Source organism: Oryzias latipes, chromosome 10 (genome assembly GCF_002234675.1).
Source record: "Oryzias latipes chromosome 10, ASM223467v1".
NCBI lineage: Eukaryota > Metazoa > Chordata > Actinopteri > Beloniformes > Adrianichthyidae > Oryzias > Oryzias latipes.
Genome location: NC_019868.2, coordinates 10,002,583 through 10,021,297, shown reverse-complemented (window position 1 = coordinate 10,021,297; position 18,715 = coordinate 10,002,583). Strand labels below are relative to the sequence as shown.

The 18,715-nt window shown below is 36.6% G+C and overlaps 1 protein-coding gene across 1 annotated transcript; it reads right to left on the bottom strand.

Annotated features, from left to right (window-relative positions):
- Window positions 1-386: 386 nt before the first annotated feature.
- Window positions 387-15,316, bottom strand: xpnpep2 (X-prolyl aminopeptidase 2). The gene is made up of 21 exons (XM_004073092.4): window positions 15,140-15,316; window positions 14,799-14,860; window positions 14,461-14,571; window positions 14,318-14,381; window positions 13,713-13,817; window positions 11,265-11,351; window positions 10,978-11,121; window positions 8,367-8,468; window positions 5,989-6,070; window positions 5,656-5,854; window positions 5,446-5,535; window positions 5,132-5,241; window positions 4,942-5,019; window positions 2,977-3,048; window positions 2,830-2,890; window positions 2,669-2,738; window positions 2,397-2,501; window positions 1,943-2,002; window positions 1,521-1,597; window positions 1,355-1,444; window positions 387-859 (listed from the first exon to the last, which is right to left on the bottom strand). The coding sequence occupies exons 1-21, from the start codon at window positions 15,186-15,188 to the stop codon at window positions 659-661; spliced, it is 2,019 nt and encodes a 672-aa protein (XP_004073140.1). The 5' UTR covers window positions 15,189-15,316; the 3' UTR covers window positions 387-658.
- Between the last annotated feature and the right edge of the window lie 3,399 nt (window positions 15,317-18,715).

Below are 18,715 nucleotides of genomic sequence, written 5' to 3'. Positions count from 1 at the left end.
ACAGGAAAAAGCAAGAAGCAAAGTAGAAATAACCTGTGTGGTACACCAATTATCTGCCTTAAGTCATTATGCACGGAGAATAAATCCAGGATTCACTACTCGTTGCTTAACAACCACTTCTATTGTGCCAGCAACTAGTTTCTTACCACAAAACAGAAATATCATCTATATGTTGATCATGTTGATGGGTCTCTACCATTGTGAGTTTTCGTAAAATTGAACTTTCAGCACCGACCTAAAATTAAATCTACAATTTAGACAATGTTTGCCGACTATTTTTGGGAATGTAAATTTGCAATCAAACTTACAGAACTAATATTTTTAAAAATTGTTTTCAAATGCCACAATTAAGATACAGCCTGTCTAAACACATGGGCTCACACCACTGCATGAAAAGCATCTTATTTTAATAAAATAGAGATCATGTTGGCTTGTCATACAAATGTCCAATTTAAAAACTCATCACGTCCAAAAATCACATTAAGCATTAATCTAAACTCTCAACAATAATTACACACAATCAAATCTTCCCACCTATCTCACATTAGAAAAGCTGCAAACTGCTGTGCATCTGTCAGCCTATAGCTGCCCAGTAAAGACTGCATAGGTTTATTTGGAGAGTCTGCAGTGAAATGCAGCAGGATGTGCAAATAGATGCTCAGTCAACACTATGGAAAAGAGTGACAGCCAGTGCAATGAGGGTCAGGGAGGAAGAACAGATGGAGGCAGACGAGCCAAACTCAGGAAAAGGGTCCGTGTTTTTCAACATCCAGTCGTTCTCCTCGTGTAGCCCCTGTTTCACCAGCTCAGGACCCACCAGCTGTCGAATTGTCATGTAATAATTGTTCAACCACTGAAGCTGAAAGGAAAAGAATGCTGCATCAAACATTTGGGAAAAAAATGCATTTAGGAAAAATATATTTTTTTTTCAAGCTGAAAATCTATGAAACTTTATTAAATTGTGCTATATTTAAATTAAATAATTAAATAACGGTTCAACTACGCAACAAGAAGTCACACCAAGCGAACCAAAACATGAAAAAAGAGTTAACACACGTGGTTTTGTTTTCTTTTAAACTTTTTTTTTTTTAATCCTTGAGCTGCAGAGAAGGTTTAACCTCTTGTGAAAAAGGGACTTTCAAGAGGAAGCCAGAACTCATATTGCAGGAAGAGACCAGACCTGCTTGATTGCACACTAACGCATCAGTTGACAGTACTTAGAAGTTAAAAAGATTGGAACCTGCTTGCAGTTTTAGAGAAGTCAACACACATTTTCTCTAAGGGCATTTCTTTAACCTGTATCTTTTCAGTATTATTTTCTCGGAAAAGTCCCATTTCAGGTTCTATTTCTCACCTGTTCTGAGCTAAGGAGAGCGATGTCTATGAGCTTCCTGTCGTACGGAACCAACGACACTGTGTCAAAGGTTAGGTAGTTGTTGCCATACTGAGGGAACAGGATGGCACAATTAAATAAGAGACAAATGCAACATGTTCTAACAAGAACAAGCTCTTGTCTGTACCTTAGTTTGAGCTGGTACTGTCACAGCAATGTCCTCAATCCTTATCCCAAAATCATTTTCCTTGTAATAACCAGGTTCTGAAATAAAAACATGAAAAAAGTTGTTTTCTTCTGAATATTTTTGGTTTTGGTCAGTCACAATGATTAACTACAAGAGAGCAAAACGTCACAAACTCAATTTTGTAACATTTGTTAATATTACCTGGAATTTACACAACATGACAGCAAAAGAGGAAGTTCTAATGATAAAACCTGTCGAAATGTTTAATTTTGACAGGAACAATCCTACAGAACACATTCTTTTAAAACAAAACAAAAATTATATTAAAACCGTATCTTATCAAATGTTGAGGGGCTTAAAGTACTAAAATCATTATTTATGTTGTGTTTTAATGGAAGAGATGAGATAAAACTATGTCTCACCTATGGATGTAAACATGCCAACTCTGAAGGGAATATTATTGGTCTGAAAGCCAACTGGCCCTGTGAAAAAATTTGACAATGCATCAGTTAACAAAACAGAATATGCAAAGATAAAATCGATTCTAAATGTTTTTTGTTTTTGTTTAATTAGACTATTAACAATGACTTTATTCAACAGAAATAAAGTTATACATTATCTCCATTGGTGTCAAATTTGTCAGGAATTTTTTATCGTAAGAAGAATCTTCCAATTAAGTCAGATTCTCACTAATCTTTTCATTGGTTGATTTATTTTGAATTTCTTCCAATATTTTTGGAATTCTTTGTCTAATTGTGTATGATCAGTCCAGAATTGCACACAGACTGTAAATAGCAGAGGTTAATTTGAAGGAAATTTTCTTTAACTCTGCAAAACAATGCAAAAATAAAAATAAGAAAATCAATCGAACCATACACTCATGAACTCCAAAATAGTTTCCAACACCATGACCGGTGCCGTGACCATAGTTTAGGCCCACCTCCCAGAGTGCTCTGCGACCCAGCATCTCTATGTTCACACCTGAAAACAGAAACAAAAAGCCACAAAAAGTAACAAGTTGCTGCAGAGAGATCAGTGTAACCACTTCTAGAAATCTGGAAGGAGATGGCTCTCTAGTGGTGAAAAAAGGAACGTTAGAGAGCTGACCAAAATCCTATTTGATTTGTGTTTTTGGTATTTCCACCCACCTCTTGTCCCTGAAGGAAAAACAGTTCGAGAAATCTCAATGTTTCCCATGAGAACTCGAGTAAAGGCCTCCTGTGAAGCAGAACACGAGGAAAACATGCTTTTTAAACACTGGATGCAAATATTTTTTAACTGCATAAGTGACAAACTTCCATCTGTGCACCTTTTGCATTGGTGTGGGTGTCCCCCAGTGGACTGTCCGAGTGATGTCAGTGGTTCCATCTCTGTTAATAGATGAATAAAAAAAAAGAGTGGCTCGTTCTACCTGCAGTAAACAGGAAGTGTGAGAACAGAAAGTGATTTTACTCACAGGTACTGGCCTCCAGAGTCAACCAGGTACATCTCATCAACCGTCAACCTCCTGTTGGTTTCTACTGAAGGGCTGCAGCACAGAAAAACAGGAAATGATACCAACACTGCACCCACATGCAAAATGTTGTGGTTCAGTTTTTGGAAAAAAGAAACATGAAAATCACAGAAACACGATTTCTGAAAGATTATTTCAGGTTTGTTCAGGAAAAAAAGTCATCAGTTTCAAGTAAACACCACAAAGGAATGGAATATACAGTATTTTCGTTGCTTTAGTTAATGTAACCAACATGCACTCAGTTTAGACTGAAGTCTCGAGTTCAAGTCCCCTTCAATGGGACACAGAGGACATTTTTGGATGCTCATGTTTTTAACCTCCTTGAACAAACATGAACTGTAAAGTTGTAACAATTTTTCTTGACAACTGCACAGTGGTTTATAAACGTTTTTTTTTTAAACCTATTAATTGTTCATTACTGCAATTTGCTCTTTAAAGTCACGTAGGATGACGTAGAAGGACCCGGTTTTCTGTGAAGTTTGCATATTCCTCCCGTGCATGCATGGGCTTTTCTTCAAGCTCTCCGGCTTCATCCCACAGTCTCAAAAAAAATGCTTCATAGTATTCATGTGCTTCAAAATATGCGTCAGAGTTGATTGGTGTCTCTAAATTGTCTCAATGTGTGCATGTGATTGTGCAGCCCTGTGACAGACTGGTGACCTGTTCAAGGTGTACCCAGCGTTTGCCCTACAGAAGCTGGGTTGACTCCAGCAGCCCTGTGACCCCGAAAGGGATTCAGCGGGTTCAGACGATGGATGGGAGTCATGCTGATGCCATTTTTGTTGCATCAGTAATGTTAGGTTGGGATTGTGAGGGGCTGTAGGCTAGTGGGAGAGAGTAAACAGATGGATGACAGGAAATGGGGAGGGGCTTACTTTGGGTCAGCAGTCCCGCCGACAACTCAGAGGTGAATTTCCAAAAAACTGCAGCTGCTCTGCAGAAACTATGTCCTGGAGAATTACACAGTTTTTTTAAATTTTGGCTAAAAATGACATGACCATAAATGAACGACCACTGGGAACGCTTTTACAATCGATCAAAAGATGATTGGAGCGGGACTTTTAAGTCTTTCAGAGACTTACAACTGCTTCATGCTTTTGGCCAATTTAATTATTTACCGGTAGTCCAACAATTGTTTCCCCCCCTAACATTTTCGTAAAATAAACATATATGTTTAAGTTTTATAAATTAAAAAAGCATAAACATTAAATGTTGAAAAACAAAACTAAGATAATTTTCTTTCTTTTATTTTTTTGGGTAATAATATTTAGACAATTATAGTGGTGTTGTTTTCTCACATATTAGTTTTTCTCTTCCTTTTCACATTCTTTGCTAGTTGCTGTTTTGCTTCTTATTCAAAGTTTTTTCTCAACATTAACTCAATTTAATGAGGGAATTTAGAGAAATTTCTGGTTACATAAAGCAGCTCTTTTTACATTTCTTGTCACTTTCTATTGCTATTTATAGTTATGGCATTCATTAGGGTCATTTAAGCTTTGTTTGCACTCCTAACTTCCTCTTTTAAGCAGTTTGCTTGCAGACACTAAATGAACTTCAGTCTGGTTCCTTTTGCAGTAGTTTTAGTAGTTTAAAGACACTTTACATGATTTCCTCAACGTTTTGTCGTCTTCAGCTCTTTTTTAATTGCACACTTGAGGTAATTTAGTTAACACTTTTGTTTGTTGTTTTTTTCTAATACTGGCCCCTGCTGTAGAGAATTTTTCAAAAATTTTATTTTGAAAGAGAAAAGAAAATAACAACAACGATTAAAGGCGGATAACTGGATGTACTTTAATATTAATATTTAGCTAATGTGCAGTTTCGCAGATTCATTTAAAAAAGGGTCTAAAGAGATTACACATGTGGATTAGGTGTAAAAAGAGTGTGTTTTTAACTTGATAATCTCACCTGTAATGTGCGAGGGCAGCATTGGCTCCACTAGCAGAGATCGTTTCAAAACTAGGACCCCTGTTGTCCTTCTGCTTGCTGTAATGAAGTTTAGATTAGCTGCGACACCAAATTCTCTGAAACTGTCCAAATTAGTTTAGAGTCCATCTCTCACATCCAAATCCCTTTTTTTCTGCTCATGATGACTCACCTGCGACATTTATTGACGTACTCTGCAGCGCTCAGCTCAGTCTCATTTCCCTGAGGCACAGCCTTTTCCAGCCACATGAGCAGCTGGATTACAGCAACTGCATCTCTCACCTGCATGGAAACACACCTTATTCTCTAAAATATATCCCAAACCATATATATTCAATCGCGAGCATGAAATATGTATGACAAAGTTAAGGAATTCACTAAAAATCCTATTTGTCATTATTGACTTTCTTGTGTCATAGCTCTGCATAAGAAAATGTTTAATGTCCAATTTTAGGAGTAAAGCTCTCAAATGAGTGGAGGACATACGTGAGCATCCCTCAGTACTTGCTCTTCTGTCTGGTCTTTTACAGCTTTCGATGTCAGCACAGGAGAGTATGTAGATGTGATCATTTTTTCCTTATTAATTCAAGGAATACAAGACAAACACATTTTTAGCAATTAATTTCTTTGATGTATCTATGGATTTAACAGAATTAAGAGGGCTAAAACTGTACAGTTAGTTTTCAGCCTACATACCTGTGGTATGATCTCATAAAGTGCATAATTTGTATATTCTGTACCGATCCAGACTTTAACCCCCGGCTGGCCTACGTATGTCCTCAGATCTTGAAGGACAGAGTCATAAGGCTTCAGCTGCACACAGAGAGGATCGCTACAATGGGCGGTCAAGTATTCCTCCACATCCTTAGTCACCCGCTCAGTATGGACAAAAAGCCTGGAGTTCATATAAATGAAAAGAATTTATAAAACTACGTGCCTTAATGCACCATATAGATTATTTTTTCTTTTTATTGATCTTTAATTTTTAGTTTACAACAAATTAAACAGATGTTTTCAGTTTGGTCTCACCAGATTTCATTCAGTGTGAGGAGAGTGTAAGAGTAGAAGAAGGGGTTGTAGGGAATGTCGTTGCCACGCAGATTAAAGAGCCCTAAAAACCAAAATTAGAAGAAAACACAGGCTTAATTTAACCCCCCTGACTAGAAATAGGTCCAACAAACTCAGCAGTAAAAATAAAATGGGAATGGTACAGGACATTAACATATGAATCTCTGTCGAGTCGCCCATTAGTCATACCACTTCGACTAAAATTACCTTCATTTTATAGTTAAGTAATTTTTCTTCCATAGCTGGAAATAAATTCAGGTGTCAAGGAGTTAAGTATGTGCTGCAAAATAGAATAAAACCAAAACCATGAAGATAAACTCTTCCCCCAGCATTAGTTATAAATAGGGGTGGAACAATTCATGTTAGCAACGATTGGATCTAATCTTTTGCTAAAAATTCAACAATTGTTACCCAGAGATAAATACCTGGGTACTGAACAGAGCAGGTGAAGTTTTTCAGATTCCTTGTATTTCTAAGAAAATATCATTTTTAACAATTCAATACAAATTATTTTTTAATTTTCTTATTCTAAGTCAAATTAAGTGTAAGTAAACAAACAAACAAACAAACAAACAAACAAACAAACAAACAAAAAAACAGGTAAACAAGAATTAATGGTAAATCTATTAACATTTTAGTGTAATCAAGTTTAGCCCACTGTTGTTTTTCCACATCCATAGAATCCAAAGGGAACATTATTAGAACATTCTAGCACACTGTATGGACACATGTCTTTGCTCAATTCAAAGTGTTTCCACACACTGGAGTGGAATGATGGACTGATCATAACTTGATGCCATCACATGTGTGTTGTCCGCTGTGATGCATTTGGTCGTTGTAATGTTACAATAAATCTTTATCAATCCAACTTTAAAATGATTTTTTAGTTGTATGAAGTCCATTCGATTCAATTCTGCCTCAGACAGATCGATCTGGTTTGATCCAAGGAATAGAAATCCATTTATTGATTAATTAATTAATTGTCACACCTATTTATAAAGAAAGGAATACATTTCAAAAAGAATTCTGAAACCAGAATACAGCCCCTTGTAGATGTAAATTTAGACTTTTTAATATGAGATTTAAAGACAGATTTCTTCCCTCTTAAACCAGCCTCAGGTGATCTTCTAAAAAGCTGATATATCTAGGTTATTTCTGATTTTCCTCTTGGCAAAAATGAGTACAGAATAGAGTCTAGACTATGTACATGGAGTGCAGGAAGTCTACTGACTAAATCATTCTTCAATCTAAAATGTAAAATTTTTAAGTAAATTTAAGTATACTGCCTCACTTTTAGTATAGAAAAAGTCTACTTGAGTACAATTAAATAGACTACTTTTTGCTAAGTGTACAGATGTTCAGGAATGGAAGCTTGCTGCTTGTCTGCACAGCTGCATTGTTTCACTTCTCATACGTCTTCATCTTTTCATTTTTGAAACCCGGAGCAGTCTTAAATTTGAGCCACTGACTGTTTATAAGAACTAGATCAAGTGAGTGAGACGTCACCCACTAAAAGTGGATTACTGCCGGCTCCTATGAAATGAAGTCAGTTCAGTCACAATCACAGACATTGTCGGTAAGCTGTTATAGGTCTGAGTTGGTCTGACTCATCGTTTCTATGGCAACCCCTCTCTCCAATCAGAGGTGAGTTTGCTTAAAGTCCACTCTCCTACCATTTGTAAGAGTGCTCAGGAGAATCCGTCGGTCAAACGTTTCGAGCAGTTGATGCAAGACCACATACTTTTACTACAATTAGAGTATCCCTCAAAATACAAGACTCGTTCTTCACAACTTCTCAAATTGAAAGTTCCAAAAACACAGTCTTCCTATGGCCTTTTGTCTTTTCGTTTGCAGCCAAATGATTGTAACGTCTATCAAAACATATTGCATTTGGAAACTCTGATTCCACTCTCAGCTTTTATACGCAGAGTACAGGACATTTTGAAAGTTATTTTAATCAGTAATATGTCTAAAACAGGTTTGTTGTTTTCTTCCCTCTCCTTTAAGTGTTTTTAGCCTTTTCCGGACAATATTATAAATAAAAAATTGTTCTTAATGTTTTACCTGGTGAAATAAAGGTTTCTATCTTTCTATCTATTGAGGTATCTAATCCCAGTCCAGTTCTCATATACAGTCAATAGTTTGAGCAAACTTTACCGCTACTTGAGATGGGCAGATAAAAGTGTTACTGATTCAAATGATCACTCTCATAACTGTGGTTTCTGTAAACACATTCAGAGTTAATAAACTCTACAGAGCTCAGAAAATTAATCTCAGACTTTTTGTCACCGTCAATAATTTAGTAGATGAATTGGAACATTATGAATGCATATACTCACAGGCTGTTTCATCCAGAGCTGAAAGCAGAAGTGCTGTTGGCTTGTTTAAGTCCTCCATCATCAAATTGCGGATTTCCTGCACCTTCATCTGCCAGGATCTATCTGCAAAGAGACATGAAATACTTTTATTCAGACATCATTAAATGTGTTTTGGATATATCTTTTCCTGTCAATTCTGAAATAAAATGATGATTTTCTTTTTTAATTTCTGTGTCTTCTTCCTTAAATCTCAAACACTTTTTTTACTTGGTATGAAAACTCCTTCCTGTAAACCTTAGAGGGCGAATCTTAAGTGAAGACCACCACCTCAGACCAAAGAATCAGGAGAACAGGGGGCATCTTTTAGTCAGCCAATGCCTGCTCCAAACTTTGTCCATTTTAGCAGGATCTGTAAAATTCTGACTTAGTGAGAAGTTTTTGTTTGCCAACACATCTACACATTGTGTTTCCTTTTGGAAGTTAACCAATTTTCTTTGACTTACTGTGAAAGTTTCCTATTTTCATGATCCCGTTTTCGCATTTCCCTGGCACAGCAAGGCGTCAAAACAAACCTAAACTGTGACACTGACTGCTGTGATCCCTGGTGTTAGGGAGAATGAGAAATGGAAAACGAGGCCACACACTTTAACTTGAATAGTTTTGTAACATTGGTGGTAAATATAATAGTAATCGCAACATTGCACTAGTTTAGGTCCTCCAGACTAAATGTCTGTTCAAGCAGACACACAAGAGAGGTTTCTCATAACACGGAGATGGTTTTAACCTTGAATTAGCAGATGGCTGGTATGTGATGTGCAGCAGAGGAGCTTCATGGACTTGATTGAACTGCCTGAAATACGCTTTGCTCCCTGCAGTTAAACAGCTCACAGCCATTTTTCTGGGTTCTATTTGATGTCATTTTAGCAAAAAGATGTTGCATCAATTGTTAACCATGTTCACATTTTAAACTCACAAGCCCTCCTGAACAATCAGGGGTCATTTTTGATTTTTCTCTTTCATGATCAGTTCTGCGCATATTGTTTCTAAAGGGGAAAATGAAGTCTGGACTGAATTATTAAGAATCAACTAAAACTTTGATTTTGTATTTTTCAACTGGACAATGAACTAAATAATACCACATATTATTAAAAGACATATTGAGTTGAGTATAATTTGTTAATCTGTGTTACTACACTGGAACCACGTCAAATTACATAAAACCAAGCAGGCTGTAAGGGAGGGGACAAAAAAAAGAAAAAAAGGAAAAAACAAAACAAAACAAAACAGAAAGATACACAGTTTTCCAATTGTAACTCCTAATACTGAAATCTTGAATTTGTGATATGGAACACTTTCTCATGTCCCATCTCTTATTATGACATAGATTTAATGAAGAACCTTGTACAGGAACTACTCGAGTATTCAGATTGCATTCTGAATAATTCTGAATCCTAAATAACACATGACCATAAACATGTGTTAGTTTGATCATTTAATTTCAAATCCCATGTTCAGAATACTTAAATTCAAAAAAGATTGTGGGGAGTATTTGTTGGCCAGTAACATGTAAAAACACATTTTTGCAATAATAGTAATACTTACTGTTCTTTTTAATGGTTTTGTGAACTTCAATCAGCTGAGTAAATTTGCTAAATAAAACAATTTTGTCATTTGCATTCTTTTTCAGTTTAAACTGTTCTTTTCTTCACTGTTACTTGTTTCCTGGCTACACTTGAGGAAAGTTTGTACTATGACTCAGTAAAAATATAATGTCATTTAATTTGTGATGATCCAGGGCATTAGTAGTTTTCTAAGGAGAAAAAGATTATGATCACATTTTATTTCGAAACAATTGTATTTTTTTTAGACATGATGAAACTTAATTTCCTGCTAATTGTTTAGATTATATATTTAAAAATTGTAGTTGGAAGTATACCACAAAACTGCTAAACCCTTCATTCAGAATATTATTGAATTGTAAAATGTTTAATTTTGTTTTTTTGATCTTAGTCTTCGTCCACTGAGTTTTGCTTCAACTAGATGATCACTTGTATTAATTAAACAAGTAAGGAAGGTTAAAGAAGGAATTCTAAAAATGTACAATTATAGATGATTTCTATTCCTCATCAAACAACTAAACTGGCCGTTGCTTTTGTAAATTTTCCGCTTTTTTGCTCCACAAAGCACATCATATACTATTATGGCTCCCTATTTTTTGCGATTTCCTGTCATTTACATGAACTAATATCGGAACTAAACAGCAGTATCTGATACAAGGCTCACTTAAGTCCATGTCTTATTTTTTAGATTGTAGTCAAATGAACACACCATTAGGTTTATGGCGCTTTCTGTTTGTTGTTTGTGTACTTTCCAGTCCTAAAGACTAAGACCTGCAAGGGTCTGTGCAGAGTCTCCTCATGCAGCATTTGCACCAGTCTTTCTGAGTCAGTATATAATCTGCCAATCAGCAGTAAAAACACGAACGGATGGTTTATGGCTGTGTTTGTGACCATTGCTTATGGCTCTCGGTCAAGTTTGCAGGTATTTATCAGCACACAGATAAATGGCACCACATAGGGAGACTGGCAGACTGCACAAGTGCACAATTAAAATAAGAAAAAAAGAAGCATACTTATAACTCTGTCAGGCAGACGGAAGATGCTTTCAGATGAGAGGGGAGGTCTGTCCTCCCACACAACGTCCACTGGGTTAACAGCTTTAGGCTCGAGGTGGAGACTGCTTGACTCCAGATAGGAGGCGTAGTGCTGATACGTCTCTAATGGAGGAAATTGCAGAAGATTACACAGACTCAGAACAAATCAACCTTAAACAAAGTGTCTGGAGCACCTGGTGGCTCCATTAATATTTTTCCATTTACTTGAGCAACGATTTTATTGATGTTAAGCTGAGTCGTCTCACCAAGAGAGAAGAGGAAAGGGTCAAAGCTGACTGGGCTTCCTGGTGGCAACTCAGACATGAGCCACTCTGCCACACTGCTGATGGATGCTGGAACAAAAGAGGAGACAAGTGTCTCTTACTTTCCATCTAAGAATTATGCAATAATGTTAAACTTGTGAGCATCAAAACCAGATGCATTTTAAAACAATGTGTATGAAAAACATAACAATTTTTTAAACATAAAGCCTCATGAGACAAACTAGAAAATGCTTAATTTGGCTGTTTCTTGCACTGGTTTCTAAGTTGATCTTCAGCCACCACCTCATCCTCTGCATCCTCTCCTCTAACAGTATATATCTTCATGGCCTCTTTAACAACATCCAGAATGATCCTGTTCCTCTTAACCTCAGCATCCTCAGACATTCTTTATCCTTCCTCTCAAAACATCCAAACCACCTCCATCCAGTTTCCCTGTCTTTACCTACAAAATGATCAAAACAATCTGTCTTTCTGATCTACTCATCCCTGATCTTTCTGTCTTCATCACTTTAAAAGAGGATGTCATCATTCTCTGTTCTGCTTCCTGCCATTTTCCCAGTACTTCTAAACCCCTCAACGTTGCTGGTTTCCCCACCTTTCTGTATCTTTGATGAAATATAGGAATCAAATGTACATAAAAAAATTCCTCAGACAGTTTTTAGCTGTTGATTAAAATCATCACTTCTTGAACAGAGAGTCGGCTGAGGACTAGCAGTTCATTCTCTTTTATAAAGCAACCTTTCCTCTCTGTAAATGATTCCATATAAATGTGGTAACACCTTCACATCATATGGGTGGATCAGATTCAGTGAATTGAATTGAAATCCAACCTGGACTTTTTATAGCGTTTGATACCATTTGATTGACACGTTTTGATTCTTGGTATCATTTCTGAATATAACTGTCTTAAAAAAGCCAAAGAAATTGTAGGGTGTAACATTAAAAAAGGCTTTTGTAATGTGACGTTTTTATTTTAAACTTTATATTTCTGTGATTCATGTCTCTTGTATAACAACCCCAGATAATTTCTCTTTTTTGCACGTTGAATATAACAGGTTTTAAATATCCTGTGATAAAGCTTTTTAAGAAGTTCTTAAAGTGTGTCCACATTTTTGGGGCAAAAAAAAGGGAAAATGGTAATTTAGAATCCTACTCAACCAAAAACGGCACAGACGGTTTTTTTAATTTTTGTGTTAACAAAGTATACCTGCAGTTTGATGCATTTGTTCATGGAGAAACATGAAGCTAAACTTTGGTGCAGATGGATCACAGCAGCAAAGGTTTACACCACTTTAATGGACTAAAAATGGGCAGAAAACTGGGGCTACAAGTTCCAATTTTTTTAAACCAAGTGTTTTTATTGGTATTTGAACTTTAAACAGAGTGTACAAGTTTTCAAGTTTGACAAAGTATACAAAACTGATTACATATCCCCACACATCCTCCCCTCCATCCCCTTACTGCACCACTCTTTGAAACTACAAATATTTTGTAAAATATACATTTACAAAAGAAATAAACCTCTCAATTGCACATTTCTAAAATAAAGTCAATCATTAAATATTCTAACAGCTGTGACATTAAGTTCTTTATATAATTTAAGAAGGGATTCCAAGTGGAATAAAAATCTTGTGTACAACCTCTATAGCAGAGAAGTGAATTCTCTCCACAACCAAATAATGTAAGAGATCATTTCTCCACATCTTTAAAGTTGGAGGAAAATGATCCTTTCATTTGAGAAGAATAAGTCACCTATCAATTAAGATCCCACCATCTATAAGTTCCTATTTGATGACAGAATCCAACAAACATCCCCTGGCTTGTTGAGTTTTCATTTCTTTAGTCTGATTTAAATGAACTAATGGACATTTGAAGAAAAAAACAACAGAAAAGGTTAAATTCTGGCAATAGCAATGAAAGTTACTCATAGTTTTATAGTTTGTAGAATTTTTTTGCTTTGACTAAAATTATACATAACCAATTTATGAATGTTTAAACAGCTGAGACCAATTTTCTGTTTCTGACTTTATTTTAGTCTAATTTACTTACTCTTGTTATCAATTGAAATATTATCTTTTTCAAATTCTTTTTTCATTTGAAACCTGTTTTTAGAGCATAGCAGAAAAGATTAGTCAATTTCTGTATTTTTTACTATTTATATTTTAGGAAAGCAAGAAATACTGTATTGATACATATTTTTAATTACTTTTCTTTGTGATTATTGTCTATGTTTTACATTTTTTTTACTTTTTAAGTCATACATATTTTACATTTACATTTAACAGTTAAAACGTTGTACTAATGCATGATGACAGCTTTTTGTATAAGCTATTTCTGTCAACAAAAAGTAGCAAAAACTCACAGGTGTTTAAATGGGATCCATGTGTGTCTGGTTTTCAAAACAAGTCAGAGCAGTGTAATCACACCTACCATCTTTTTCCAGCTCCCAGTTGCAGTCCATCTGTCTTTCAGCCTGAACCCAGTAACGACTGTCTGTCCACAAAACAGCCTTGCTCTGTGTCACCACAGCAGTTCCTGGAGGGATGCAGGACAACAACTGTGTCATTAGGTGGGCTGCGGTGAAGCTAGGTTCAGAACATCTAGAAGGGTGACCTCGTTTCTTGATGTTAAAATGTGTAAGTATGGACACATTGTTAAAAATACACAGAATATTCAAGCTGGTGGTGTGTTGTGGACTGAAAAATTTACTTTGATGTGGTTGTTGCGGCCTTTCGACACACTTTTGTCACACAGAGTATGGTGAACCCTCTCCTGATTCTTTTTGGCATCTAAGAAAATGAGAGTTCTTCCTGAACATTATTCTCCATCTTCTCATCATTTTGTGCACGGAACAATGCCTATTGATTTTGTTTACAGCCACAGACTTCGTGATTTGTTGGCCAAATTACTCTGTGAGGGCAAGGCCAAAGACAAAACACTGTGACGCTTGTGAGGATGTGGCGAGAAAGCAAAGGATCTTCGTGAACACAGGACTCATATGTGGAGTTGAATCATGAGGAAGGGGAGATTTGTACCTGCAGAGCCCGTAAAACCCGTTATGAAGGCCAACCTGGCATCACGGGATGCAATGTACTCACTCTGTCAGAGAAACAGAAAGGTTAGAATCTCATTCACACACATTTAAGACCTCTGTGGATTAGCTGTGATGGAGGTGTACCAAGTGGGCATCAGTGCCGGGAATAATGTAAGCAGTGATCCTTAAAGATTGCATTTGTTCTCGTAACTGCTGCAGCTGGAGCGAGGTATTCACTGTTGTGCTGGGGAGATACTGCAACACATGAGACACAGATATGAAAGGTTTAAATGAAAAGCCAAGATGCTGCTGACTCATCTTTTTCCTAATCTTCCTCAGCAATCATTAACTGTTAAATGCATCTCATAACAGGAAAAGACTGCATGAAACAGATGAGGTCAAAGTTACAAGCTGTAAGTTGTGATGAAATAAAAAGTATTGTTGCTAGATGTGTTAAATCACAAACAGCAACAAGATCTTACCGGGGGAGTCAAAGAGCAGTTCCTCTCAGCCTGTTTGTTTGCAGCAGCACCAACACTTGTTACTGAAAGAAGAAGAGCACAGAGATAAAGGAGTGGAAGAGCGACAGAATAAGTGAGTGCAGTTTGACAACAGCAACAGTTTAATTGGATGCTCTGTGATGCACAAAGAGGTTTTCCATTTTTATCAGAAGTTTAGAGAGAAGACAAGAGGAAAACAGTGCAATGTAAGACGTGGAAAAAGTTTCTATCTCATCTTTAACCACCTCAAAACTCAGATCACTGATCTATGTAACATATTAACAGAGAGCAGAAAAAACAAAGATTGCAGAGGAGTTCTTTACCTGTCAGTGCTGCCACATACAGAACCAGAATCCATGCAGAAGAAGCCATAATATACTGGTTAAAAAACAATTCACTCTGACTGGTGGGCGATCTGAAGTGCACGCAGGCTGTGGGAGAGTGAGTCAAGGTTTTCTAGCAGAAAAGTCTGTGTGGGTGCCTGTAACTGCTGGTAAGAGAGTCCCTCCCTTCTTTCCTGCTTTACCTTCTGCTCATCTTCCTCCTCCTCCTTGTCACCATGCAGGTGTGTGAGGAGGGAGTTTTCATTCTTGCTTTTGATTTCCTACTACAACTGACAGCTTTTCTCTATACATTTTTGACTTTGACTCAAAATTAAATTATTTGAAGAAGCATTGCTAGTTAGAATGTCATTGATGTTGCATTAATGCACAAAAACCTGTCCCAACATATACATATTTAAAAAAAAAATCTGTAATTTTTAATTCTAGTTTCATTGCATCTTTACCTTGATATGCTATTTATCATTGCATTTTTTTGGATAATGCAAGTGTATTTAAGTTGCCTTTTAAATTTGTTTAGCAAAAACCAAGTAACAGCCAGCAAATGCTTGATTTAACTCAGTCTGAAAAAGTGAAGTAAAGGAAATGTCAGACTCTTTTAGAAGGTAACAAACTATCAAATTACCACATCACATATCATTGTGCTCGACAGCTCAAAGGCCAATCATTCTTCAACAACTGCAAAATTCACATGTTGCAATTTGTGCCTTTGCAACTGGTTTTACAGTAAATGTACAAACACTAAATGCATCTTTCTGAGATGTTTTAGTTGTTCAATGCTTTCAAGCTGTGCTAAAACTATTTGATCCAAGTCTGCAGACTTTTATTAATGATGTGTGTATATATGAGGTTTTTTTCATATTTCTTTATATGTGAAAATGGTTTCACCAATGTAAAGACAAATGAACAGAACATTTAAAGATCACTGATGCAAATAACAAAGCTTACCACAAATCCTTGTGACTGCTGCTACATTACTGAGCTCCAACTACATGAACATACAGCCTTAATGGATCTGATGCACATATATTACCATCAGGCAAATACTCTGATGCATTGAGATCAGATAGCTTTGAAGATGACTTCAAAGCCTGGCAGACCTTCATACCACAGCATGCTGGGATTGGACACAGCCCGTGCCAAAAAACAAGGAAAATAATAAACAGCGATCACAGAACCATGTCAAAGGTGTGTCTCAATACCTGGGAACAAAGGAAAAAACAACAACAAATTGGTCCGTTTTTTTCATTGGAAATTTGCCAATTATCTCTTCTAGTGCCAAACATCTAGTGTTGCTGTTGACTCTTGTTTTTGGATTGGGGTTCATGCAGGAATCAATCAAGTACTTGATTTTCAGAACCTTTGAGTATGAACCCCATTAGTCCAGATTCTGCCCAGCTATTGGGTCCTGGTTTCATGTTTGCTTGTTTAAATGTTATAATAATTTGTTTTTCTTCTGTCCAGGGTTTCTGTGGAAGCTGGCCGTGGCTCCACCCTTTCACCAGAGGATCCTGGTTAACAGGTCACAGCTGCCTGCACTTCAGTCAAGAATTGTGCTCCCTCATTGTCCTTGTAAATTCTGACTGCAAAAATAAAAGGTTCACTATCAAGTTGGCTTAGGCTTCAAAGAAAGAGATTTTCTTTTTAATCCAATGATTGCTTTGCTCTAGAAGCACATTTATTTGAACATAAGGCTTTGTTGCCAATTTCTTAAGCATCTAAATCTGAAAAAAACCTTTTGTGTTTACCAGGAATTTAGAACTATTTTGTTTTTGCAAATACTGTGATTAGGGGTTCTGTGACACATATGTAGAGTTTTGTTATCTGATTTAGTGTAAGCCCATAAATTAAGATAACTATGATTAACCAAAAACAACAAATTAGAATTTTTTTATTGAGTAAGAAAGAACTCCACTGTGAGTTGAGAATCCCAAAGCCCTGCATGCTTCATCCTAACAAGAAAACAAAATCTGGAAAGCATGCTGCGTTCAGGATTTGCATGACGAGTCAACAGTGGGTCATTTATCTACAGCAAGAATGTTGTAGAGGTTACATGTTAGACACATCACCCCCTCACAAATCACTTCAATTTATGTTGCAAGAAAGAAATGTGTTAATCCCACAGCAAATTGTGGGTGGGTATTTAGGGGTTGGGATGAACAGCTGAGGATGGGCCTCTGCATGCCTGAACACAACAGTGTGATAAGATAAAGGCTCACTTGGGCGTCCACAAACAATCCTGGAGTCCTGTGAGAGCTGCACAAACTCTGTTTTTTCATACTTGTGTCCATCTGTGGTCATTTGACAAATATGTGGGCTAGGCTCCATGCAACAGAGTGGAGATACATTTTACTGAACACAGTTACAGATGTGAAACAGTAATTTTGAAATAAAACAAAAGACTGAAGAAAAGACATGCCCTTATCTTTCTCTTCATGACATTTTTCAGTTCTCTAGTCAGTTTGTTACATTGTTCAGCTGCAGTGCTGTAATAAAATCCCGAAAGCCTAATTTATGGTACAGACATTTGTTAATTCCACAAAGTGAGCTGCAGCATCCAAACTTTCAATGGTGTTTTTCGCTGGAAAGAATTCAAAAAGCTTTTAGTGTAATGAGGAGTCCCTCTTGACTTGATGCTATGACATAGGAAGTGATAGTGGATGCTAGAATGATGGCTTTCCAACCGTTGCTCACCCCTAATATTTCTAAAATGACCTTGTTTTCTTGTCTAGACTTCTTCTAGAGGATGCCCTGAACCTCTGATGTCAGTTAATTTCGCGTGATAAGCTAAGCCGGCCACAGGGACAGTGCAATACACAGCAACTTGTGTTTTCTCAGCATTTCCAAGGTAAAATTTTGATGAATAAGTACTATGCTGGCTTAAAAGCACAATAGAGGAATTTTATATTTCATGAAGAAGCTTATAAAGTGTGTTTTTGCACTCATTGAATTTTTGCAGTGAAGGATTGGCAGTGGAGGGATTTGGCTTCTGAAATTTTGTTTTCTTTTACAAAATGTAATGTTGTTTTTTAAATACTTGTTTTCCTTTTTTAATTGTTGTTGTGATGTTTAAAATGATTTTGCATTGAGTGATTTTATTTGTTGATGCGATTTGAACTTCAGGGCCACCATAATAAGCAAGATGTGTTTATCTAACCTTAACTAAGAAAAGATTAAGAAAGGAAAATCTTACTTTCAACTGTGGCCTGGCAAAAGGCAAGACCTTTTGAGAAAGAAAAAAAAGACTAAACAAATAGAGCAATCATTGGATGCAAGGGGGGTCAGTTAACCCTTGTGCTATCTTAGATGACCCCACCCTTACCTTGTCATGTTCTCCCTACCATGACAAAGGTTGATAAAGGTGGAAAGATTTCATGTAATCCATGGACACCAGTGAAGATCACAAATCATTGAAGAAAAAAATGTTCAGAGCACTGTCTAGTGGGTCTAGATGACCCAACTCCCAACGTTAAAGTGCCTAGAATAGCACAAGGGTTAAAGGAGTACTGAGCCAATGTTTTGACAAACTGGGGCACCTCCAATACTGTTGCATCTCCA

Coding starts and splice junctions, on each gene's coding strand:
- xpnpep2 (XM_004073092.4), bottom strand. CDS start 15,188: ATGGCTTCTTCTGCATGGATTCTGGTTCTGTATGTGGCAGCACTGACA. Junction 6,071..8,366: donor AGCTCTGGATGAAACAGCCT/GTGAGTATATGC, acceptor TTTGGTTTTTAG/GGCTCTTTAATCTGCGTGGC. Junction 2,003..2,396: donor CTATTTTGGAGTTCATGAGT/GTATGGTTCGAT, acceptor ATTTTTTCACAG/GGCCAGTTGGCTTTCAGACC.